This window comes from Monodon monoceros, unplaced genomic scaffold (genome assembly GCF_005190385.1).
Source record: "Monodon monoceros isolate NGI ecotype Baffin Bay Population unplaced genomic scaffold, NGI_Narwhal_1 Super_Scaffold_2, whole genome shotgun sequence".
NCBI classification, from domain to species: Eukaryota; Metazoa; Chordata; class Mammalia; order Artiodactyla; family Monodontidae; genus Monodon; species Monodon monoceros.
Genome location: NW_021703776.1, coordinates 6,930,559 through 6,957,667, shown reverse-complemented (window position 1 = coordinate 6,957,667; position 27,109 = coordinate 6,930,559). Strand labels below are relative to the sequence as shown.

The 27,109-nt window shown below is 51.8% G+C and overlaps 1 protein-coding gene across 4 annotated transcripts in view; it reads right to left on the bottom strand.

Moving 5' to 3' along the window:
- The window catches only part of TNS3 (tensin 3), a 226,698-nt gene extending 206,769 nt beyond the window's left edge, over positions 1 to 19,929 (bottom strand). Inside the window, exon 1 of one of the 4 annotated variants that reach the window (XM_029232983.1) lies at positions 19,824 to 19,929. Coding sequence is in view for 1 of the 4 variants with exons in the window: in XM_029232980.1 (XP_029088813.1) it covers positions 15,771 to 15,836 (66 nt within the window). In the remaining 3 variants the exon portion in view is untranslated. Of the gene's footprint in view, positions 1 to 15,770; positions 16,088 to 19,327; positions 19,439 to 19,823 lie in introns of those variants that run through there. The other 3 variants (XM_029232982.1, XM_029232981.1, XM_029232980.1) reach the window with 3 other exon arrangements.
- Between the last annotated feature and the right edge of the window lie 7,180 nt (positions 19,930 to 27,109).

Genomic DNA, 27,109 nt, shown 5'->3' with positions numbered 1-27,109 from the left:
GCTATCAGCACATCTCAGTTTGGACACTAAATTTTCAAGTTAAAGTGAAATGTAGGCCTAGCAAAACAATAAAGTTGTGTTCAGTGGGAAAATATCAGTACCCTGCTACAGCTTTTTAAATGTAAATGACTTAAAATTAATGAGGAATTTGGAATTCCCTTCCCCGGTCACACCGGCCACACTTCACGCACATGGTCGTCATCAACATACCGGACGGGCAGCTCTGGGCTCCTGAGAGCACATCCTCAGCAGAAACTGTTCACTCATTTTCAGAGGAAGATGAAGCAAAACGCAAAGGAGGCAGCACAAATGCTCTCTGCGAGGATCTGCTAAATTAGCAGTGTTGAGGCAGTTTCTATCCAGTCATTGGAAGCATGGGTCCCCCACGGTGCGTCCAGGGGAAGCCAGCGGGGGCAAACACAGCTTGTCAGGCACAGAGGGGACCGGAATAGATATGAATGTCTTTTTGGCCCTACAGAACCCTAGAGTTCATTCTCCTGTAGCTCAAGGGCAATATTCTAGCGTTTTATCTTTGTATCTAAGTTGTACACCCGGAGCAGCATGCTCATATTCCTTGGAATGTTCCTCTTGCAGACCTGCATTTCGTCACAATGCCCTTGGCCACCACTGAGGTTGTTAAAGAGACTTGTACTCTACTTCTCTACCATGTTGGTTGTAGGAGGTGACTGACAACACTGCAGGGACCCTACAGAGGCATTCCCTCAAGATTCGGTCTCAGGGCTTCCCTGGTGGCGCAGTGGTTGAGAGTCCGCCTGCCGATGCAGGGGACACAGGTTCGCACCCCAGTCTGGGAAGATCCCACATGCCGCGGAGCGGCTGGGCCCGTGAGCCACGGCTGCTGAGCCTGCGCATCCGGAGCCTGTGCTCCGCAGTGGGAGAGGCCGCAGCAATGAGAGGCCCGCGTACCGCAAAAAAAAAATAAATAAATAAAAAGATTCGGTCTCAGAAACATCTCTGCTCTTTGGAATAACTTGTTTCTGACTCTGTTGTCTGTTTTTCTTGAATTCATTATTTTTGTCCTATAGACACAATGAAACAATTGAAAACAACTGTTTCCCTTATCGAACTGGCTGCCAGGAAGCTCACAGCTAAATCATTGTGGTAACCAGGATATTTGGTATACCCACTGGATGCTGACCTTCCACAGGCCTCACAGACTTCTCAGATCTGTTTTTTCTCTCTTTCTCTCTGTATTGCTTTCTGAATATTTAATCCTGAGATATATATATATATATATATATATATATACTTCTGCATGTTTTTCAAATCATTTTGGAAATTTGGCAAGGCATTAAGTCATGTAAATAAAGTTAAAATTCTGTGTGTTTAGAACATGGATTTGGAGGTTTCAAGGATGAACATAACAAGCACATTTATGTCTGTGTTAAAAGGCATGTGTCTGGGCAACCCGGGTTCTGGGGGCTGCCCCACAGGTTCCCACCCAGGACAGCAGCATGAGAGTACCATACTCCCACACAAACATCAGCAAGACTGCAGACACCAGAGCAGAAGAACAGCCCTCCCCTGAGCCATACCAGTTCCAGATTTATTCTCTCTGTTTCTAGATCACCGTGAACAAAAATCATCTTCACAGACCTCACAGGCTACTCTCCCAGCTTACAAATGATACAGACACTTCCCAGACGTAAATCAACTGCCCCAGTCACACAGCAGCTCTCCCACGTCCTCAGGCCACACACACTTACTTCTGGGTGAAGGTGGCCATGACCTAGGCTCTAGCATCTTGCAGGCTCCACACCTGTCCTCACAGCCGGGCACCTGCTCAGAGGAGCGTCAGCTGACAGGTACAGTCAGTGCATCCACGGAACAAGTGGTCCACAGGCCGCGGGGACCCAGAGTCAGCTTCTGGACTCGTCTCTCGGCTACGTGCCCCCGGGGACCCCCATCTTGGAAGTGGTGCTGAGCACGTAACCTCACCCCTGGTCTTCTGAGAAGCAAACCCTGTCCCAGGATGCTAGCCAACAGATCAGCCCATCCCTACTGGCCTTAGGAGGATGAAGGTGCAGTAAGGAAGAGTCCAGTGCAGACACGGGAGGAGGGGGGAGAGGACGAGGTGAGGGCCTGTTCTTTCCAGCAGGAAGACTGGGTAACGTGGTCCCATGGCCCCAGCACACACCCCGACCCAAGGCCCCAAATCAGAAGGAGCTGGGTGATTCCCAAGGTGCGTGTGCCGCTGCTATCAGCAAGAGGCCAAATGGTAAAACGGAATGTGCTCCATCACTAAAGGGGGCGCCTAGCAACGTTTCGGAAAGAAACACCGGTCCGTACTTCCCACCCAACAGGGGTCTTGAATCCACGTGGACCTTGCTCTGTGTGGCCCACAGGAACTGCTAGAAGTACTGGCACGCAGGTAGGGCTGGCCCACAGCTTCTGCCTTTGACCCCTTCAACCCAAAACCTCTCTACTGAGGAGCACCCAGGACCCATGGCCCTAAGGACGGACAGGCCGGTGGCCAGACCCCCTTCTGAGCCCAGCTCCATCCCCCATCCCAGCCTGCCCGCCAGCAGCCATCCCCCCAGGCCACGAGAAATAAATCTTGTCGCTTTAAGCCACTAAGTTTGGGGTGGCCTGTGTCACAGTGGGCAACTGGCACAGTCACCCATGCCAAACTGTGAGTGGCCTGCATAGGTCAAGCCTATTGACAGCTCAAGGCCAACAGGGAACTGGGGCCCAAATGCAATGCAGTTTGATAGGAGAATATTTCTCCCTTTTAGCAGTGAGGGCAAACACCCCCTGTACAGCCTTATCTCCAAGGCGACAACTCACAGGGCAGGGTGATCACTTTGGAAATGTAAGTCGGCCCACTTTTCCTCAGTGGGATTCTGCAAAGAATATCTCTGGCACCATTTACAATCATTTTAAAAGACTTCAGGAAATGGAATTAGAATTATTTGGTCAATGGTGGACGGGACAGATGCTTGAACAGCCACCTCCTTCATCCTGGTGACGTGCCTGCTGCTGAAGTGGGTCATTGGGTGAAGCTCTCCAATCCGCTGTGTGGACACCCACGGTGATGGTGTGCCTTTCCAGTAGGATTCTTAACTGCCTACAGAGCAGGTCATCTCAGTCTCTTAGGCAATCTGCCTGAAGGTAAGAACAGTGTTGAGGAGTTCAAGGCCTGTCACTTCATCAATACTTTGCACAGGGAAGTAGGTGTCAGGTCTGGCCAACTCTGTCAGGGCCTGGAGACAACTCGTCAGTGGCCAGTTACATGCCAAGCCGCCAGCAGGGGTGGGGGGAGCCCAGACGTGTGCCAGAGACTGCCGCTCTGGGCACCGTGATGGCCAACCCTGCTCCTTCCCCCACCTGGCAGCCAAGCCAGTACTCACTGGGCACCACCAGGGCCAGGCTCTCTGCCCGGTGCACAGCGCTACCACGGACAACAGAGCTCGGGCCAAGCACATCAAAGCAGGAAGCAGCATCGGGGCCGGGAAACTTGGAACCCGCTGCCTGGGACTCACCCTTCAAGGACTCTCGAACCCTAAGCCAATGACAACGGTTCTAAAATCAATAGTTGTGTCAACTTCACCAAGTGAGACAAAATATATAAAAATGGCTCCTAAGCTGAGAGCCATTCCAGAAGCGAAGGGAAGAAAATACACTTTCACTCACTTCTCATTTGGCCATCATGCCAAGACACACCCTTTACAGAGGCCTTATCACCTGTCTTCCAGGAGAAACACGCTGACATGCAGGGAACTGAAGATCATGGGCTGGTAAGCCACCGAGCAGGGCTCATGGGCAGCAGAGAACTCTGCCCCTCCTGCCTGCAAGTCCCCTTCAATAAGGACCCTTTTCTGGGGGATCCCTGCCTCCCCACCTAGTTCTATTCTAAGCCAACTTCAGGAAGGCCTTTCCTGCTTCTCCAGGGAGGGGATACTATAATCACAGCCCACTTCGTTCAGCACTTACATGTGCTGAACAAGACAGTGCATTATCTCATGACAGCCCTGGGCTGAGGCCACTGAGCAAGGGGACACAGTTGGTGGCTTTTCTGTCTCACATTTCCCAGCCCACATAAATCTTCCCCTCTTCCACCACAGTCACTGACTCCAGGAAAAACCTACAACTTAGGCTTAACCAGTCAGTGCAAGGCTTCTGTGGCCAAAGGACATCTGTTGAATGGCCACAGAAGAGACACACTCTCTCTGGAAGTAGGCAACGGGCAATTGGCTGCCATCTTGTAGTCACGGGAGGCCCACTAGGAAAAGAAAGTGACAACTAAACAAGGCAGAGAAGAGTTTATGGGCAGTGACATGGTTGAGCTGCTTGATCAAACCAAGCCTGATGTCCACATTACCTCTGGTTATTCTACTTATATAAATCAGTAAACAGCCACTGGACGACCTAAAGAGCCCTTAACCTCAGAGGCTCAGAGAAAAGTAAACTGTCCAGGGTATCCAAGATAACACACAGCAATTCTGCTATTTGAATCTGACTATATGTAGTCCAGATTCCCCTCTGTAGTGCTGAATTTTATGTGTCCTCATAGCTAGGTTATGGCACCCAATGTCTGTCTAGATGTAGCTGTCAAGGTGTTTTTCAGATACGATTCACATTGAAATCAGTAGACGTCAAGTAAAGCAGATTTTTCCTCCATAATTGGGTGGGCCTCACCCAATCAGTTGAAAGCCTTAAGGGAAAAGACTAGAGGGAGGAGACAGAGGGAGGAATTCTGCCCCAGATTGTTTTCAACTCAAAATTGTAACATCAAGACCTGTGGGAATCTCCAGCCTGCCCTGCAAACTTCAAACACACCAGCCCCCCACAAATTCATATATTTATCCAGATAGATAGATAGATAGATCTATATAGATATCTACTTACAGATATCTATCTCTCTCTATATAGCTCGTGTTAGTTCTGTTTCTCTGGAGAACCCTGATGGATACACCTGCTTTACACACTAGGCTCTCTGCTGCCTCACTCTTAGTCACCTCTCAGTTCCCACAGCACCTTCCCCTGCGCTTATGGACACGCCCCCTTCCTACATCAAGTTTCCTGTGTGCACAGGGCTGGGCTCCTGAGCTCGAAGCAACTCCAGTCCCACTTTGTATGAAGAGCACACTGCCTTACACACAAAAGAAGTTCAGTCTACATGTGTTTGATGAAGGGTAAGCTTTCCTCAACCAGTGCAGCTGGCGACAAAGGCCTCCAGAAACACAGAGTATCACTCATTAAGGCCGGAAGCCAGTTAGTCGGGGACAAAGTTAAATATGAACGAATGCTGAAAACACGCCCAAATTTATACTTGTTAATGCGAACCTCACTCTCCAATCCCACACTCTGCTGGGTGTTCTAGCCTTGGGCAGGAACAGGAATTGGGGGTTCAGGTGGCTAAAGGATGGAGCTCTCCTAAGTAAATGCAGCTCCTTCCCGGCACAGATCCCTGGGAGGCTTTGGAGCAGCTACCAGCCACAGTCTGACACAAAAATATGTGTGGATTATGGCAAAGCCAAACTGAATTTTAAAGATATCTGACTGAACAATGTCACTGGAGTTCCACAGCTAGTGTTCCACACTGGAGAATGGAATGGATAAACTTAACTAATGGCTCTCAGACTTGAGTGGGCATCTGAACGCCCTGTAACTGTCATTCCCAGCCCAGAGTGTGTGACAGAGGTCTGTGGTGGAGCCCAGAGCTGGCATTTCTAACAGCCCCCAAGGGATGCCCATGTTGGTCCCGAGACCTCACTTTAAGAAGCCCTGACTTAGACAAATGTCAGCAAACACAGACTCTCAGCAAAGCCACCCAAACAGTGGGCTGAGCTCGGCAAGTGAGCCCTGGGTAGGTATCTGCTGCGTGGCTGTGATGACAGCTACAGTCTCGTTCCCAAGGAAGGTTACGTTGGGTGCACTGGAGAGCACTTGAGAGCACTGTTACAAAGTTACAGTGTGAGGAAGACAAACTAAAGAGCATTTTTCTTTTGCCAGATTTACAGGCCACTTAAAGAATAAACACAATAAATAAAATCCTCTTACTCTACCCAGGTAAGAGGATTGGTAATTAACAGTCTGATTACTTGTGAGACAATGTTTCCAAAGTACTTAAATGGTTAAAGTCCAACATTTCATGATCACAATATAATTACCGATTCAGGCAAGGACCACCCTTGGATGTTGAACCACTGAGTGAAAGGTGGTTAGGAAGCAGGATGCTCAGAGTCTCAAAGGAACAAAGGGGAAGAGGTACCTGACACCAAGGACCTCTAGGAGGCTTCACCAGGTAACTAAGCTTGGTGGACCAAGAGTGGGACAACAGACACTGCACCTCTTGACATGAAGTGAGCAGAGTACCTCACCTCACACCTACGTGATCCTGAATGTGATGATAAGAAAAGACTCAGACAAATCCAGACTGTGGGATATCCTACAAGGACATTGCCCTTGGCTCTTCAAAAGGTCAATGCAAGGGAAGAAATAAAACTGTCCCTATTTTCAGATATGATTGTCAACATAGACAATCCCAGGAAATCTACAAAATAAAACTCGTAGAACTAATAAGTGAGTTTACCAAGAACACAGGATACAACATAAACATACAAAAGGCAACTGTATTTCCATGTACTAGCAGTGAACACATGGAGACCAGAATGAAAAATACAGTACCATTTACAATCACTCAAAGAAAAGTAAATACTTAGGTGTAAATCTAACAAAACTCATACGTTGAAATCTACACAATGCTAGTGAATGAAATCAAAGATCTAAACAACTGGAGAGACATACCATGTTCATGGATTGGAGACACATATTAGTAAAGATGACCTTCAACCAGTGAACAAACAGTGGTCCATCCACACCACAGAGCAGTACTCAGCAATGAAATGGAATGAACTATTAAAGCAGCAACAACCTGGATGGATCTCCAGAGGATTATGCTGACCAAAAGAAGCCAATTCCAAAAATCTACATACTGTATGATTCCATTTATGGAACGTTCTTTAAATGACAAAATTACCGACCCGAAGATTAGTGACTGCTGGGGTGAAGTTTGGGTGTGGATGGGTGGGAAGTGGAGGTGGCTATAAAGGGCACGTGAGGGATCTTTGTGGGGATGGAATGTTCTGTACCTTGATTCTATCGATGCCGACATCCTGGTTGTGAGACGGTCCTACAGCTTTTCAAGATGTTTTCATAGGAGGAAACTGGGTCAAGTTACACAGGATCTCTCTGTATTATTTCTTACAACTGCCCGAAAACTACCTCAAAATAAAAAATTTAATTTAAAAAAATGTCTTCAGGAAAAAGAAAAGTCATGAAAAATAATAATAATATTAAATAAAGAAAGCAGGCAGCCTGCTCCCACTTTCAGGGCACAGAGAAATGAAGTCACCCAGTGTGACATGTAAACCACAAGTCAGAGCAGATTAAGGACAGCAGGAAAGCACTTTAGGGACCGGACATTAGCTGGTGTCCACAAATCAAAATTAAATTGCTTAGAGGGATCATGGTCTTGAGGTTGAGGGATGTGGGAAAGCGTTCTTGCTCTCAAGAAACACAGGCTAAAGCATTTGTGGGTACAGTTCATGATGGGTACAACTTTTCAGATAAAGCCAATGTGACAAAATGGCAAAAAAAAAACCCAGCAAATCTAGGTGAAGGGTATACAAGTGTTCATTATACTATTCTCCAGAAAATGTGACCATTTTCAAAAAATGAAGCTGGGTAAAGAACAGTCTTTTCAGTTCAATAACCATCCACTGGGTCTGTCTGTACTTCTGTAGTCTCCTTTCCCTTTCATGCTAAAGCAAAGATCCAGCCAATGCTAAGTTCTCAGGGTCCCGAACGATGGCAAAGAAGCCTCACACACAGGAGCCAAAGGGCCCCTTGGCCCCAAGAGAGAGAGCCTCTAGCAGATGTAGCCTCAATCTCAAAATGACAGTGAGAATTCAGAACTGGATGATCAGAAGTAACTAGAGATGGATACGAAGAGAGCTGTGAATGGACGGATCCCCCAGCTCTGACCCCGAGGTCCTCAAGACGCCCACCAGCCCCGTGGTCCTCAGGACCCCCCACCTCCATGCTGCCACATCCAAGCTTAGATAGCAGTCAAGCCACAGCAAGCCCTGCTGAATGTTCCTTTCTTCAGTATTTGTGAGGGTTAACCATATCTGGGACACAGCCAGCACTCAATAAATGTTAGCTGCCCGAGAGTGAGGGAGTGAGTGAACCAACAAAGGAAGGACCAAGGAGTCACTCTGACAGAACCTCACACACAGTCAATAATTAATGTCAGTCAGCCCGCCTCTGCCACCCTCAGGTGTGTACCTTTTATTCCCAGCAACCAGCCTGAGGTCTATGAACTGCCAACACACCACATCTCATTCATCAGGCTGGGAACGGAACAGCATCATGGAGACGGAGGCAAGTGATGGGGGGTCATGTACCACCGGGCCATGCGTTTAGCCAGGGCTAAGGCACTGAAGCGCCTGCCGGCCATTTGGGGCAGGACAGATGGATCAGCGGATGAAGAGATCCAGCTTGTGGCGGGCAAACAAAGCCACACTCTTGCTATCAGCGCTCCCGTCCTCATCTGAACGTGAGTTGTGGGCCTCCAGGCACCAAGGGTATCATACAGCACATCCAAACTTCTCTCTAAAATTTAGCCATTTTTTAGGACTTCCCCAGTGGTGCAGTGGTTAAGAATCCGCCTGCCAATACAGGGGACACGGCTTTGAGCCCTGGTCCGGGAAGATCCCGCATGCCACGGAGCAACTAAGCCCGTGTGCCACAACTACCGAACCTGCGTGCCACAACTACTGAAGCCCTCGTGCCTAGAGCCCGTGCTCAGCAACAAGAGAAGCCACTGCATTGAGAAGCCCGCGCACCGCAACGAAGAGTAGCCCCCGCTTGCCGCAGCTAGAGAAAGCCCGCGTGCGGCAACGAAGACCCAACGCAGCCAAAAAAATTTAAAATAAATAATTGAAAAATAAATAAATAAAATGTAGCCATGTTTTAAAACGCATTCAGTCCCACAGAAATAATTTGTGAACATGATCTGGGCAGCCTGGACAGAAAGCAGATAAGCGGGAGAGGTGACGCTTTTCTCAGCACGAGTCTGGTGGATGCCCACCATTTTCATAAGAACAAAACTCTCATTTAAATATCGGACAAGAGATTATACATTGCTACTGGATCTGTATGGAGACTGGAATCCATTCTGAGAGAAAGACAAAGGAAATGATTCTTGCCATTTTACACTGTGGATTTCAAGGAATCCCACAACACACTCTGTCCGACATGAATATTCTTTTGTGCTACCAAGATAGTAAAGTAACGTTTTTGTATCCCAGCTCTTGTCAGGGAGCCCTCATGAATTCCTAGCAGACATTTACCATCAACTTTCTATAATACGACAACTTGAAACATGGCTGTTTTCCAAGAAAATTACAGTGGGCTAGATTCTCAGGTCTGTAAGATAAGTGTCAACTGCCCTCCTCTGAAAGTTCATGGAGTACATTGCAAAGCAAAACTCGCAGGAAGTAGAAAAATGGCGGCCCTGAAAAAAATTAATGAAACCCTGGGAAAATATGCAAGCACCTCCTTCTCTTCTAGTAAAGAGCCGGCTTCCCAAATGTTTCCACTTAGATGTGGAACTGTCCCCTCCCATGCTGAAGCCTTAGAGTAGGGAGGCTCCAGTGGCAAAGGCCTTGCCCAAGGTCACGGAGCTGTCCCTGGGCTCCTTCCAAAACCCTTATCACACGAAGATATAGGACGCCCTGGATCTTGTCCTTGGAAGAACTCAGATTTTAGTGAGGAGAGATACAAACAAAATGTACACAACCCAATCCCAGAGTATGTCAGAAGACCAAGGATGTGCTAACTGGGCGTCAGGAAGGGCAGTGTGGGCCTGTGACTGCCAGGGTTCCACCCAGAGGACATGCGCCTGGCTGAGAAGAGCTGGGGGTCCCACACCCTCACCTCCTTCCCAGGGTCTATCTCCGGGAGGCGGGCTAGCATGGGGTGGGGAGTGGGTGGAAGGCTTCTCCTGGATTCAGCTCCTCGAAAGGCTTAATGACTAAAGACTACGACACCCAGTGTGTACACGACATCACATTTACCCCAGCAACCCGGGGGGGTCCTTGATACCAACCCTCCGTGTTCAGCAACACTTCAAGCGCAAGACGGCTGTCCCAGGGTCACATGCAGAGGCAGGACCCAGGCCACAGTGGTTACTGCAGAGCATACTCCCTTTGTACCACGGCCCCAGAGCAAACAAGCAGGACCATGCCATTTCCAGCAGCACCAGGGTACACAGAGGAGCTGAGGTCCTGAAAGCGCACGGGTCTGACAACAGACAGAATACATCAGAAACAACCAGTGAGGCCAAATGGAAGGGAGGCAGTAAACCAGGGGTCACGGGAGAGCACACAAGAAAGATCACCGTTGGCCAAAAGTCTTCGTCAGCTCCAGCCCGTTAATCCAACTCATCTTGGCAGTGAAACCTGAAAGCTGAGACTGTCTGGACCCCACTAGAACATTATTGGTTGCAGAGCTGAGTTCAGCCCCGACAGGTCCTAGCTGGACACTGGCCAAGATTCTTGGTCACAAAGGCTCCCGGAGCCGAGGTCAGAAGCACTGCTGCTCCAGTGCACGTAATTCCATCAGCACACAGCAGGCCACAGGGTGCGGTGCTGGGCCCTGACCCCGGTGCCTTTGTGAGGACCTAACCAAGCAAGAGCCACGCTCACCTCCGCCCACTGTGGCGCGCAGGCCCCGCAAGCTGGAAGGAAAACTTGGCCCCTTGGGGCAGGACAAGCAGCCTAGGCAGAGGGAGGGACTGTGTCCGGGCCAGGCCTGAGGCCGCACAGACCTCCCCGTGGGCTACACACAAAACCAGAGGCCAGCAGGTCCCCAGCAAGCCAGAGCCGAGCGCCTTCTTCTTTCACCTTCTGAAAGAAGCAGCTCTAAGGAGAGTCATTTACCCGCAAGTAGCCAGCCCAGCGGTTGGGGGCTCATGCAGGTACGGTCATCACGCTGAAGGGCTGTAAGAGTCATCGCTGTGACAACTGTCAAGTCGAGGCAGATACACGGGAAATGCTTAGCATAGGATATAGGTTTGGGAAAACCACCAGCATACAAATACACACACACCACACTTCTAACGCTGAACTGTTACAAAAACCAAACCGGGAAGAGGAAGACAATCGTGTATTTGTAAGCGTGAGAATGGGGGACCTTTTATAAATGTGCAGACATCATTTAAGTCGCGATAGTGCCTCTAGCAAGAAACAAATTCTGTACAAGTGCCTTAGGCTCTTACAGATGACCTATATTTTGGATTTTTTCCATTTAAATGGCGCTGGGGGGGAGTGAAGAGCAAGAGACATCAACCCTCTTGTTGCCAGTCACCCATGTCACCCAAAGTCTTCATCAGCCCAGCCAGCCCTCAGCCCAAGATGTTCCTATTGTTATGCTGAGAACTGCCCTTCCTCAGGGGCCCGTGCACAGCTGCCCGGCCTCTCCAGGGGCAGAACAGCACATACGAGCTCTCGCAGGCAGGCGGCCTGCGGCCTGGCGGGCTCAGTCCCTCACTCCCCCGAAAGCTGGGTGCACACACTCCTTTCTCCTGCAGGCCGAGGCCCACGCGTCCCAGAACCCCAGCCTGCCACAATGGGCATGCTTCTCATTCTGGGCCACAGGATCTTCGGGGTTACAATATCTCCAGGCTCCACGATTCTCCAACCACCTGTTTCAGCAAACTGTCCTTCCTCCGTGGGCTGCACTCGCACACATTCCTGTGTAGACTCCCCGCCCTCACCCAAGCTCCCACAGGCCCCAGGCTGGCCAGGACTCATGGCGGACCTGCCACCCCCATTAGCGTGGAAGGCTAAGGCTTTGACACGGTGTTCCTAGTATCAGGAGCGGAATGCTGGTGTCTTCTTACTTCCTTCCCCTTCCTCAATCCCTTCCCTGCTCCGGGAATGCACCAGGCAGCTCCTGCCTGAGGCCTCTGCCCTCACTGGCCCTCCACCCGATGGATCCTTCCCAGAGAGCCCAGGATTGACTCCATCACATCCTTCAGTCCAGCATCTCCTTCCAGAGAAGCCCCACCGGACCACCCTGCAGAGAGCCCAGCGCCCAGGGCCTGAACCCTGCCTGGGCCAGGGAGCCTCCACAAATAGGGGACAATGTAAGGATGTCCCCCCCGCTTTGAATCCCCCAAGCCTGACCAATTCTGCAAATGCCCACACTGGAAAAGATGCCAGTAATTCTGGTCCAACGTGTTCCAGTGCCGGGGGTAGGGCCTGCTGGTTGGCATTCCTGACTTGAGACCGTGAACACGTTCTTGGAGGGTAAAAATTAACCAGCATCCACCTGGTTGGGCCTCGGGCCCCGCAGGCTCCAGGTACTGCTCAGAAGAGCGGTCTCCCTCTAAGGCACAGCCGCCGTCATCGCCATTTCACCAAGGCCAGGCCAGAGCAGGGCCCGGATCTGTGCTGTTCCTGAGGAAACCCGGAATAATTGCACTCATACATCATAGGTTCTGGCATGCGGGTCCCAGACTGAACCATTTATCCAAATTAAAGCCATTCTCCAGAAACAAAATCAGACCCTTTTAATTGAAAATAAAACCAAGCAACCCCAAAGGCTCTTTTTTTTTTTTTCTTAATGAAAGACATTCTTCCTGCTTTCTCATTCCATTAATCACTGAGTTTACACAATCTGTCAAAATAGCTCGGTGAGAAGTCTCCCTCTTCCTTTTCCTGCAGGCCTGGTTTTTCCCAGCGTGCGCCAAGCCGGCCGGGAGTTCAGGCACCCTGGGAGAGCACGAAGAGGGTTCTGCGAGCACGCTGTTTCTCGACTGCAATCCAACCATATATCTCAAGGGGCTTCAGAAACCTTGTGCCCACTTCTAGGTATACACCCCAAAGATGTGACAGCAGGGATCCAAACATATACCTGCACACCCATGTTCAGAGCAGCATTATTCAAAATAGCCAAAAGGTGAAAGCAACCCAAGTGTCCATTGGAGGACCAATGGATCAACAAAAAGTGGTCTTTATGTACAATGGAATATCATTCAGTCTTAAAAAGGAAGGAAATTCTGACACATCCTACAACACGGATGAAACTCGAGGACATTATGTTAAGTGAAATAAGCCAGTGCCCCCCCAAAAATAAATATATGATTCCACTTCCATAAAGTACCTAGAGTAGTCAAATCCATAGAAACAGAGAGTAGAATGGTAGGTGACAGGGGCTGGGGGAGGAGGGATGGGGAGTAAGTGTTTAATGGGGACGGAGTTTGTTTTGCAAAATGAAACGAGCTCTGTTCACGGATGGTGGTGACGGTCTCACAATACGAAAGTACTAATGCCACGGAACTGTACACTTGAAAATGGTTAAGTTATGTTATGGGTATTTTACACCAATCAAAAATAGTTTGTGGGGCTTCCCTGGTGGCGCAGTGGTTGAGAGCCCGCCTGCCGATGCAGGGGACACGGGTTCGTGCCCCGGTCCGGGAGGATCCCACATGCCGCGGAGCGGCTGGGCCCGTGGGCCATGGCCACTGGGCCTGCGCGTCCAGAGCCTGTGCTCCGCAACAGGAGAGGCCACAACAGTGAGAGGCCCGCGTACCGCAAAAAAAAAAAAAAAGTAGTTTGTGTTCTTTGACCTCGAACCACCTTAAGAGTCCCTCCAAGAACATGACTGGCCAGGATCTTGCCCAACGATCTCCGTGCAAGGATGCACGCAGGCCGTCCGTGACCAGAGGACAAATGGTCATCACGTACTTACTGGGTTCTCTACTGTCATCAACACTCGTGTGTATGCAGAGTTAGCTACAAGTGGGGAAATGCTTATATTGCCACCTTGATGCTAAAATAATACATTGATCTCAAGTGGGTAAACTTGAAAAGCACAGAATGTACACAGCATACAAGAGGGTGAAAACATCGCTCCCTGGGTGGTAATATTAGGACATTTTTCCTGCATTCTTAACATTTCTCCCTCTTTTCCAAGTCTACAGCAAACGTATTACACAAAAATTACTTTGTAGAAAAAGAATCAAAAAATGATTTAGGAAGCAAAGGCACGTCCGTTCCCTGCGAATCCTCTCCCACCCCCTGAGCAACACAGATGACAAACGTCCCCTCCCCTCCTAGGGCAGGACAAGAGAAAACATGTACCTGGCCAGCTGAGAGCCGGGCCTGCCTCACTCAGCCGCCAGCCCAGTGGACGCGAGCAGAGGTGTGTTCCCCTTCCTCCACCCCCAGCCACTGGGCGCTTCTGGTCTTTCCAGAGAAGAGAAACTGGAAACACACCTGTCCAAGCTCATGGGCAAACTCCTGAGTCCCCACCGCGTCCTCCTGTTATCACAAAGGCTTGTCCCCAGGGGGACCAGATAGGGCCTCCGAGAATGGGGAAGTGATGTTTCAGCAGGAGCCCCTGGGGCGGTGGAAATTTGGCAGAACCAGAGTACGTAGCGGCCCAGGAGCTGGCAAGCAGGAGGGACGTGCAGGGCCACGCGCGGGACCCCGGCAGTCAGACAAAACAGCAACCAGGAGGAGCGCCGGTACGAGTCACGCAGAGGGCGGCGATGTCCCCGGGCTGCAGGTGGGGAACGGAGAGGGCATTCACGGGACAAAGGGCACCTTCTACCCCAGACCTGTGGCCGCCAGAGCCCAGCTCTTTCCTCCCAGCACGCTGCCTTTGATGTGCATCCAAAACCACCAGTGGTGAGGGGTGGGCGCTCAGGAAACCTCTGAAAAAGGTGACGGATCGCAAGCGGAGGGGGACGCCAGGACCGAGTCAATGGGGCCCTTTTGTTCCCGCAGCCCGACGGGAGGAATGTGTACAGAACGCAGACGCCCCAGCTAATGGCCCAGCCTGGCCCCGGGGCGATTCGCACGGCCAGCTGTAGGCTGCTCCCCCGCGCCCTGGGAGGCTCCACCATGAGTGAGATGCAACACAGAGCAGCTGTGGTCCAGGGTAATGAGAGGAGCGGATTCCTGAATCCTCCAGTGTGAAACGACCGGCTCCCGAGTTTCCGGGGCACAGCCGCCTCTCCCTGCAAAGAAGAGGCAAGCGGGCCTCACTGCACGCATTGCCTTTGCCTCTGCCCCTTCTCCAGAGCCTTGGCCTTCTTCCACTGGGGCACCTAACTCATTCGTATGTCTTTAAAGCCTCGGGGTTTGTTGTTCATCACCAGCTTCGGGAAACCTACGCTCAAGAGGTTCCAGGTCATACCCTGTGGCTGCCACCCCCTAAGACACGACGAAAGGAGGTGACACCCTTCCCACCTCCCCCAGCACACGGGCGCAGACTGGCTGGGAGTGGCACCAACAGGCTGCCACTCGGGAAGCTGGAATGAGGATTCCCTCAGATGTCTCCTCAATCTTAGAAACAGAGCCGTGCCCGCACAGGGCGTCCTGAGCGCTATCAGCTCCCCCAGGGAGAAGAGGAAGGGGAAAGCAGGCAGCTGGCCACGTGCCATAGTCAGAGCTGAGGAAGGAGGAAGAGGGGCGAAGGCTCCATGTCCGAGGAAGCAGCTGCGGCTGGAACCCCGGCCAGCTACGGACGGCGGGCACTCGAGAGCTTTCGGAGCCTTCGCCAGGCCCTCGAGGAGGGGTGACGCGGGCAGGGGACCATGGAGACCCCTGGCCTTGGGAAGAAGTCCCAGCATCGCGGAGGGACCTGGGTTCCACTCTGGGACCCCGCCCAGCACCACACCACCCCCTCCACGCACAGGCTCGGGCCCCTGTGACCAAGGAGGCACTCACCTTCTGTGGATGAGGGCCAGGCACAGGCTCTGTCCCCAGACAGACCTGGGTTCCAAGCAGCCCCATGACACAGGCAAATGACTTAAGTTCACTGCGTCTCAGTGTCCATTCCAGAAAACAGAGACAAAAATGTTATCTTGCAACGTTGGGTGACGATCTCTCTGATCGCTGATAGCAAGCACCCCATCGCGCATGGGTAACCACTCCATCAGAAGAAGGCATTAATCTTGCAAGGTTACTAGGCTGGGAGCCGGGGAGATACTTGCCAAGGGCTCCCAGGGCTTCCAGCCCAGGCGGGCGGGCGTAGGGGGATTGTGGCGGGGGGGGGGGGCACGGAACGTGAGGAAACCTCTTCTCCCAGAGTTGGTGGCTCTGGGGGGCACCTCCATGGCACAATCAGGAAATGCTCCACCAGAGGGAATTTTCCTGCTCACTGACACAGACTCTTTAGACATAAATTTTTCATTAATTTAGCCCATTTGGGACCAAACATATTAATACCAGATCATTGCCTTCTTTTTAAAAAAATTAACATAGCTCTTTTTAAATGTCTAGGGATCATCACGATGACTATCCTCCCCTCAGTGACACAGTAGGGCATTCTGATGGCTCCTATCAGTGGCCCCAGGTGGCGGTCATCCTCACCTTCACTGGCCTCCTCCCTCCTATCCAGCAGAGGCAGTCCCCAGCGGGGGTCTGGGACAGCAGGTAGGAGACATCCGGCCGGCCGGCCTGCACCAGGGCCAGGCGTGCAGTGGGGACCCCGAGTGCACACAGAGCAAGAGACAGAGATGTCCCTGCAAGGGGGCCTGGCTCGTGGCCCTGGCAGGCAGACACCCGGCCAACCCACACCAAAATGATGCGTGCGGGTGGCAGGGGGAGGGGTGCGGTTCGCCAAACTCAAGTGCAAAAGGAAGCTCCAGAAACCTGGAGATTCTAGTTTTCTGCTTTTCTGGGGAAAGGACAGACATCAAGGAAATAAGTGTCCCCACGCTGAGCTCACCCACAACTACAGAGCAGCAAACCTGCCTTTTCTAGGGACTCAACAGCCTGGAAGAGTCAAAACATCTTCTGAACCCTAAGAGACGGTTCACTCACATTCGGCGGCATTCTGCCTGAGGCAATTTTTAATGTCCAGGTGTTTTAAAATCAGTGAGGCAGCACGGAAAAATACACCCTCGCTGTCGGACAGCTGGGGTTTAAATGTCACTCCACGTGGACAGGCCACACGACACCCTCTCACACCCGCCTCTGCTTAACAGAGAGGATTCAAAGAGGTAACTCTTTCAGTAGCCAGAGTAGTGCCCAGAACCCGGACAATAATGAAAGCAGTGATGATTTTGAACACTCTTGCTAACAACCAGGAACATGTAGCGACTCTGAGTTAACAGAATGCCTATTGAACTAACCAACTGGCCAGACCCCTTATTCTGGATCAACAGAGATAACTGCAAAGGACTCCAGGGGGACAGGGCCGGCTCTAGGTCACTGATGACTCCCGTGCTTACCGGGCCACACAGGAAAGAGCCTAGGGTTCAGGGTCTGTGTACCTCCGGGACCCCATCCCAACCCACTGCCTGGTACCAGAAGACCCGTCAAACGCAGCCACAAAACAGGCGCCTCTCCAAGAGAAAGCAGAGCCACTGTAAGGAAGCCTCTACTCAGGGAGCTGTGGATGCACTGGGTGGCTGGGATACAACAGTAACTTTCTGCCTGCTGGAGGCGGGCTATTTCTCTAGCAGGAACAGCTGGCACCTCGCCCGCATAGGAGTTTGGGGTCAGGGGTCAGGGGTGGAGCAGGGTTTGGTTTGGGTACAAAAGGCTTTCTCCTAGCGTGGTGGTAGTTTTTGCCAGGCTGACCCTAGAGGAGGAGCTGCGCACGCAGGGAGAGCCAGAGGGCTGGGTCTGATCTAGTCCCCAGCTGTTTGCGCTTTAATAAATGTACGCACCTGTAAAATGGGCCTTGTGTACAAGCTGCCGTCGCCCCATGGTGGGTCAGAAATCGTCCCCTCTTGGCCTTTCCCCTCTCTTTTCTTGCCTTTTGGCCTTATTCCCAGGCCATTTTTAATCCCATCAGGAATATCTCCTGCAGCCCAGGAACATACTTTGACCTGGTGACCTTTAGCTCCCAGGGTCACGTGTGCAAATAGCTCCATTGAAAACCCATAGGTGCCAAAGCTACACTTTGTAAAAGCCAAGTCAGTTTGCATCCAGGAACACCAGTTCCCTGAGGCTACTACTTTTGCTATCTTTTCCTTGGTTTGTAAAGAAGTAACTCAGCTGCTGCTTCTGCTAACTTTGGCACCTCAGCCGAGGAATTTGCGGCCAGGACATGCATCCACTTGACAGACAAGCAACAGCAACTTCGGGGCCCTGGAACCCCGCTGTCCTGGCCGAATCCTGGGCTGCACCACCACGTTGGGCGACAACTTGGACAAGATACTTAGCCTTTCTTTGCCTCTCAGTTTGCACATCTGTAAAATGGAGCACGAGTCCCAGCTCCTTCCAAGGGCTGTTATTTGGGTGAATGCAACGAATGCATGCAAAGCATTTAGCACAAGCAAACACTCCACAAGCATTTGCTACGACCATGCTATTACTTCGCTATTACTTCGTCTCCCGGGTCACCATTACTTTGTAAAGTTACTAAGTAAGATTACTGTTACTTTGTCTTTGAGGTCAGGAGCCTGGCCTCCTGCCAGATCCCACAGTCAGCTCCCTGTGCACAGAGGTCCCCTCGTTCTCCGCAGAATGGCCTTGCCCGCTCCACCCTCCAGCTGCAGCGACTCCCTGGCCCCTCCAGGCCTCCGCACAGAAATGCCTTTCTTAATACTTGTTGATTGATTTGCAAATATAACCTCCCAGGCCCTAAAGAGGAATCACAAGGACACACAAATCTCTTTCAAAAGGCAAAGAACTAAAGCACTTCACAAAGAATAATATGCACAGACCATGTATACCAAAATGCCAAGACGGTTAGCTCTGAAGGGCTTTGCGACATCGATGCAATGATAATTTTCAGTCACATTTTCAGAATATTTAAAGAGTCCTCCATGAACACGCATTCACATTACAAAAGAGTGAAAATGGGGGAAAACTCTGCCAGAAGATCAAAGTGTGTGAAGGACAGGGACACCCTCAGGATCTGGGGGACTTCTAAGTGGGCAGTGACCTCCCTCAACAGCGGTCTCTGCAGGCCACACACCCCATGGGCTTTTATTTTTTTAACCACACTGGAGAATGGGGGGCACCCGCCAGCGCTGTCTCAAGAATTCAACGGGAGCTCTTCAGCCCCTTCCCGCCACACAGATTTTCAAATCACTTCAGGCAAACGACCCCATCTCACTTATCAGACCCAGGCGGCGCCCACCGAGCCCCGGACCCTCCCTCTTCCTGCCTGTCAGCGACAGCGCCGGCGTGGCAGCAGGCACGTGCCGCAGGTGGCCCCGGCCCCGCAACGCCCCCGCCCGGTTCCCGCTCCTTCAGAAGTCAGGAAGGAAGCGCCAAGGGACCCCCTACTTCCCGCCTAACACAGGGAAAGGGAAACAGAGACGCACCGGAAAGCCCGCTTGCAAAGAGCGGGAGAAGGGTCCTGAGCCTTCCCACTGCAGCTCCAACTCGGCTCTCCGCCCCGGAGTCTCGGGACCCGTCCTGGAGAGCGAAGTCCACCCGGGCGCCGCCGCGACAGTGCCGCTCCGGCCCGCGCCCGCCGTCCAGGGCGCCCCGGCGCAGAGGGCCCCTGACGCACACGGCCCGCTCCGCGGCTGCGTCCGCGCGCCCCAGCCGCGTCCCCGCGCCCCCGTCCCCAGACCACGTCCCGGACCCCGGCCGAGCCCGCCCGCGCCCCCCGCCGCGTTCACCCGACTCTGTCCCTGAGCCCCGCTCCCCCGTTCTCGGACCCCGGCCGAACTCTCGCCCCCAGCTCAGGTCCCCGCGCGCCCGGAGCTCCGTTCCCCTGCGCGCCCCGAGCCCCCTGCCCGCTCCCCAGGAGCAGACGCCGGCGCCCGCCCGCCCGAGACAAAGAGGTTGGCGGCGCGTGCCCCCCTCCAGTACCTGGGCGAGCGGCGGCGCGGTCCCGTGGGGCGATGGCCGCAGCAGGCAGGGCGCCGAGCAGCGCGAGCAGCGCGCGGGCGGGCCCGTCCTCCTGGCTCGCGGCCGCGCCCGCCGCAGGGCCCCCTCGAGGCGGCGCGGGCAATCGCCGCCGCCACGCCCGGGCCGGCCGGTCACCTGGATTCATCGCCCTAACAAAGCAGCGCGCTCCAGGCGCGCCCGGGGCCCCGTGCGGCCCTGCGACCTCTCTGCGTTGGCCAGGTGGGACTGAGAATTATTAGACCCGTTGAGCAGCCCAGACTCAGTGTTCACGGGCTGGCGGGTCCCGAAAAGGCAGGCAAAGTCCTGGTTCCTGCACAACTGGTTCGTTCGTTCATTCATTCGTTCGGCGCTGTAATTATTGTGCTCTAAGAAAGTGAAACCTCGCTGCCCGCCTGTGACTTACAGTCTACTGGGGGTAGTGCACACATAAAGCAGCACGGCCGTAACAGAGGAAACCCAAGATGCTTTAGAAGCCCTGGAAAGTCCGGCCAACGGAGGCAGAGGGTCGGGAAAGACTTTAGAAGTCACGTCTTCTTGAAATTAGCAAGATTTAGGCAGGCCAGGAGTGGACAAGAAAGAAGGTCCCAGACAGAGGGATGCTCAGAGGAGGAAAGGCAGATAGATGCCAGCATCCCCAAGACACAGATGCCCCTTACTCAGTCCCACAGCCTCAGTTTCCCCATTGGTGAAAACTGGGAAGTGGACAGCATGCTCTTGAAGATCCCCTTGTAAAATGTAGGCCCTTCTGCAGAATTAGAAGTGCTCTTCCTCCTGTACAAAAGAACAGTTTCATCAACACTTTATCTTGTGAACACACAAAGCCCCTTACACGAGGAAGACGTTTCCTGGAAGGCACTCCACCCTACTTCCTGCAGAAGAGACATAGATTGCATCTGTCACCCGGACCAAATGTTCTCAGAATCCCACCTGGAAAAGTGGGCACAGCTTGGGGTGCAGTTACCAGGAATTGCCCCTGATTCAGGAATGCAACATCCAGGCCCACCCTGGCTCTTCAGGAGCAGCCCTGCCCGTCCTGTCCGAGCACAGGGCAGGAAAAACATGGCTTGTCGGGACCAGTGGAGAGACTGAGTGGGAAAAATCTTCTCTGAATGGACTTCTTTAAAAGTAGCCAGCCACCAAAAACCTTGTGGCCCTGAATCCAAAGTACAAAGTAAGCGTGTCCGGGGAGGAGACACGACAGACCCCTTGTTTGCATCCCTGAGGGCCCAGGCCAGGTACGCTCAGACTCTACTCTCACTGTTCACCGTCTCTTCAGAAGGATTTGAAGAATCCCTGCAATGCTCTGATTTCTCAAGAAGTCAGAATCACTGGACTCTCATTCCCAGCTGAGTAGGGCATTCATTCCTTGAGGCCCTGAGCCCCAGGCCTCGGAAACAGAGCAGACATTTTTCCTGCCCTCTAGGACACCCCAGCCCAAGAGGTGACAGAATGAAACAGGAGGTGTGGAGGAAAAGAGCCTCAGGGGAGTTGGGGAGGTCGCAGCCAGCGGACCCCTCAGTGGGAGTGAGGCAGGTCCTGTTACTATCCCCTTTTTACTGATAGGCTAAGATCATAGGGAACTTGCCCAAGGTCACCAGCTGGTCAGCTACAGAATATGATAAGGACCCAGGACCATCAGGCCGACAAGCTACCCTGATTTTTTTCCAAGCTGCCTTGCTCTGCCCATCCATCCAGCTCAATTGCACTGAGTTGTGTCTTTGCTGAAATATCTCTTCCACTAGACTCCCAGGACGGGGGCAGGGGGTGATGGTGGTGGTGGGAACCTTCAGACCCACAGCCAACAAGTCTATCCATCTTGCATCGCAGAATCTATCACAGCATCAAGGTCCGTGTTAGCCGAATGACTGAATGAATTTGAACTTCATGAGGTGTTACAATATCCAACATCCGCTTGCAGAAGCTGCGTTGGTAAGTTTGCCTAAGATTTCACAGCTAGGAAGCTGGGATTCTTTGTCCCTTTCGGGAAGGCCCTCCTACCCGCAAATTGCTTCCCTCCCCTCCCCCACCAGGGCCAGCCAGTCCCACTGACCCTGCTGCCCTCTACTGGGCTGGATGCCTTGACCACACCCTTATTTCTGGGACCACAGTGACTTAGATGCCAGTTCACGCAGTGTCTGTCTTCACACCTATACAGTGTCTTCAGAAGGTAGAAGGCACCCTGGACCTGGTGTCCTCTCGCCATCTCTGCTAGCCCATGCAACTGGCTCCCTGATTCACCAAAGTGCCGACTCCACACCTGGCCCAGAGTCTCCTAAGGGGTGACCCACGCCCCACGAAGCCATCCTGGGTCCAGGGACTCCACACTTCACAGGCTGAAACTTTGAGTTCCCAAGAATTTAAACAAAAACAAGGCATGCAGCAATTATCTAAAAGAGAATGCGCAGTTTTTCCATCCTTACCCACCCAAAAATGTCTCAAACCTGAAAACAAAAGCCTCAAACCAATTTAAATGAGGGAAAAGCAGGCGTATACCAAGAATGGCGGTTCCCTTCCCAGCACTCCATAGGGAGCAGGTTGCAGGGGTGGGTGAGGAGGGAGGTCTGGGCAGGAAACCCTGGTGTCTCTGTCCCTCCTCTCTGCAGCTTCACTCTTGTTCTTCTCAGCCAGGAGTTCTGAAAGAACTTTTTAGAAGCTTGTCGTTGCCATAAAGATGGTCTTGGCCATGGCAAAAGTCTGAAACATTTTTGTCCTTTATTTATTATTATTATCTTTTTTTTTGGCGATATGCGGGCCTCTCACTGTTGTGGCCTCTCCCGTCGCGGGAAGAAGCCATCCCCCTGCCTTCTAGCTGGACTGACCACTAGTTCCTTGTGTGCAGGGACTCTGTTTCGCAGCTCTACATCCCTAGCAGACATGGGGGGATGCGGTTGGTTCTAAGACCGGGGCAGGCAGCCTACGAGGTGAGCTGGAGCATCTTGTAGCGCCAGAAAGTGAGGACGTGTTCAGAGAACAAAAGGATCAGGGCCACCCCGTTGAAGGGACACAGCAGAGGGACCAACTCGAAAGAGCTCCCAGTGGCCAGACCTGAGCAATTTGAGCAAAAAAATAAACATCATCATTTTGGGTTAAAAAGTGTAAAATTAAATGTCCATGAGTCCATACTGACTGACTGAATGAATGAACGAATGGGGAGAACAGGCAAAACTCTCTTACAGAAGAACTCCAAATAAGTTTTGTAGATAGCTCCCCCTGCCAAGGAGATGCACTTTATTCCCCACCCCTAGAGTGTGGGCTCTGCTTAGGACCTCCTTCCAAAGAGTCAAGTGTGAAGGATGGAGGGGATCTAGGAGTAACTTTAAGGTGGAGAAACCCGACAGACGTGACCTCAGCCAGGTGATCAAGGTCACCAGTGATGAGTCACCTTGAGAGTGTGTGCCCTTGACCGGATGTGGTGAGAATGGCGCTCAGGTCTTCCTCCCGGTAACCAGGAACTCCAGCCTAACTGTGAGTGAGCATCAGACACGTCCCAACTGAGGGACAAAACACCTGACCAGGCCTCCTCAAAACTGGCCAGGTCAGCACGAACGAGGAAGTCCGAGAAACTGTCACAGCTCGGGAGCCTGAGGAGACACGATGAGTAAATATCACAGGGTGTTCTGGATGGGATCCTGGGACAGAGAAAGGACAGTACGGGCAAAGGTGTGGCCTCCAAATAAGCTGCTGACCTGAGTTAAGAGTGATGCCCCAATACTGGTTCCTTAGCCGTGATCATGTGGCATTGTGATATAAGATGTTAAGGGCCGGAAAAACTGGGGTGGGGCAACCGAACAGAACTCTGTACAGCCCTTGCAACCTTTGTGTAAATCTAAAGCAATTCCCAAATAAAACGTTTATTTTTTAAAATGCCATTGAAGCTATAGGAAGAAAATGGCTTCTTTGCAGGTGGCAGCACGGCTGTGCTTCCCTGACTGCAAGTATCCAATGCAGAGCCGTCACTGTGGATGGGCCCTTTGTACCCTCGGGTAACCCAAGTCCCCCCAAGTTTCCTATGAACCTCTGGCTACAAAGAAACGTGCTTACCTTACCCAGGGGAACTTGTCCAAACTGGAATTCATGGAAGTGCTAAGCTAGTTCCCTCAGTTTCCCTTACACCTTCATGTTTCACCACTTCTTTTCTTTTCTTTTCTTTTCTTTTTTGGAGTACGCGGGCCTCTCACTGTTGCGGCCTCTCCTGTGGCGGAGCACAGGCTCCGGACGCGCAGGCTCAGCGGCCATGGTTCATGGGCCCAGCTGCTCCGCGTCATGTGGGATCCTCCTGGACCGGGGCACGAACCCGTGTCCCCTGCATCGGCAGGCGGACTCTCAACCACTGCGCCACCAGGGAAGCCCCATATTTCACCACTTCTTAAAAGTTTTGTTTTTTAAGTGAAATTCTAGCTTTATTCAAAAAGAAATGAAATTTCTTGGATGAAGCATTTGTGTAATAATATTACTTCTGAATCTGTGTCTCGGAAATAAATGGCCGAATAGTTATATTTATACTTTTAAGCATTAATAATAGGTACTATTCAGGATACACACTGTGAAAAAAGACATGATTTAGTCTTTGCTAAAGATAATTGCTAAAACGTACATATCATGATTACTTAAGATAACATGGATATTTAATTCAAATTTAGAATATAACAACATCTGACTCTTATCCTGTGGACATGAAAGGAAAAATACAGTAATCCATTTTACTCATTACATGTTACAAAATCAGACAGAATGAATTGATAAGCAGTGTTTTATAATAATAACAGCAATTTAATTTTAAACAAATATATTCCCGTCCTCTTCCTTTATCCTTTATATGTATCTAACCAGTAAAGCCTACTATATTGCTGAATCAGTAATAATCCAATCTATGATGCTTCAAATTTTTTTTCATGTTCAGCACCTAATTCAAAAATACTGTGAAATGAGCGGTTCACGACATTCACGTCAAGATAAGTTACGATTCTTGAACAGTGCCATCTTCAGGGGCCCCCAGAAGACCCAGGGGTCACCCCAACAGAACCTGCAGAAAGGGAGTTCATGGTTGTCTCTGAGCTGCCCACCTGTGCTCTCAGGTCCCAGCAGGCTCTGGGGGCCACCCAGACAGAGCCCAGGACCGCTGAGAGCTGATCTCCTGCACAGACCCCTCAGGCCTGCTGAGGTCAGCCCCCTGACCATGGCTGGCCAACCAAGAACCAGGCTGCGCTTGGATCTCCTGGCCAGTTGCACAGTTATCACCAACCCGCCCAGTGTCCAGATGGACCACCTGGACAGCAATATTTCCCCACCAAAGAACAGAAGAATGAAGGTGTTTAGGGCAGGGCCCAGGGTAGTGGACACAGAGACCCCCCCCCCATAGACCCACAGACATGTTCCCATGTCCCGTGTCAGCCCCACCTGCAAGGCCTCAGACAGATCACGTCCTCGGGTCAGGAGGGGACCCTCGTTAGGGAAGGCTCGCTCCCACTCAGACTCAGGGAAGCCCCCTGTTTGAGGCCAAGAAAGGCCAGGAAAAGCCTGTTTGTGTAACCAAGCAGGACCTCATGGGGCCTTCCCAGGACAGACTCCTCCCCCATATCCTCTGCTTTAGCTCCTCTCTGAGGTACCTAGATAATAGTATTTGATGCACATTTCCTGAGTTGTTTTACGGATGTGAAAACCCTCACCAAATGGAAGATGTTAACTACTTGATGACCATGAGCACAGAGCCCCCAGGCCTCCTGGAGCCTGAGGATCGATAATGTTAACCCCTGTGACAATGCCCTGTGACCTCACCATCAGCCAATCAGAGAACTGTGCACTAGGTGATCACATACCCTGCAACACCACTCCCTCACCTGGCTTTTAAACATGATTTGCCAAAACCCTTCTAGGACTTTGGGGTTTTTGGGGGGCAGGAGCCACCCATCTCCTTGCATGGCCCTGCAATAAACCTTCCTCTGCTCCATACTCTGATGTTTCGGTTTGTCGGACCTCACTGTGTGTCGGGCACACAAGCTTGCGCTAACATTTGCTAGCCGGTCTGCCATCCCGGGCCTGGCACCCCAGAGGATAGTTAGAACAGAGGAATGAGCCTGCCAAAACTGAAGACAGAAGGGAAATGGGATCTCTGCAGGCTTCACAGAGTCCCTGCCACTGCCAAAGCCATTAGTGACACGGACATGAGCACGCAGAAGACAGCTTCGGGGCTCAAGGGGTGAAAGGCCACATGACGGGCAGCAGGCAGGAGCTCCCCAACAAGGAGCCCCATCAGGCATCCCTTCCTGCAGCTCACAGGCATCTTCATCCACCTCCTACTAGTCACTTATTAGTCAGAGGCTCTTACAGGCTGAATTGTGTCCCCTAAAAATCGATGTGTTAAAGTCCTAACTCCCAGTGTCTTATTGTGACTGTACTTGGAGATGGGGCCTGTAAAGAGGTTATTAAGGTAAAATGAGGTCGTTAGAGGGGACTAATCCAATCTGACTGGTATCCTTATAAGAAGAGGAGATTGGGACATAGACATGCACAGCGGAAAGACCATATGAGGACATGGGGAGAAGATGGCCGTGGACACACCAAGGAGAGAGGCCTCAGGGGAAACCAACCCTGCAGACACCTTGATCTTGGACTTTCAGCCTCCAGGACTGTGAAGAAATAAACTGTTGGTTAAGTTCCCAATCTGTGGTACTTCGTTGTTGCAGTCCAGACAGACCAATACAGTGGCCCCAACTGTTGGCTTAAACTACATCGTGGAGATCATTCTCTGGTTCATTCCTTCATGCATGCATTTGTGTGTTCAGTGAAGGGTCGGTCACCAGACGCCACTGTGCATCAGGCACAGGGCAGCTGGATGCTCTCAGACCCTCCACTTAACATCCAGCTGACAGAACTTTCCAGAGCACACATACTTGCCAAGGCTGTGCTGGATGCCGAGCCCTCACGGTGCGTTTGTAGAGTTGAACCTTTACCCTCAATCTGTGGCAGCCCGGGCTTCTGGGATCACCCCAGTGAGAGGCCAGGGCCTGAGATAGGTGACTGACAGTAGGCAAAGTTGGGTAGGTCTGAGGATCCCAGAATCTTCCAGCTGGAAGAGTCCCTCGCCTCTGTCCTGCATGCCAGGATGTCCCCTCTACCGTCCGTGACACAGGCTCACTGGGCTCAGCTTGAAGGCTTCCAACAATGCACACCACCCAGCTTCGGAAACGCCTGTCTGTTCCCGTGAGGAAGGGCTTTGGCTGGTAGTGAGGCCCTTCTGGAGACTCCGC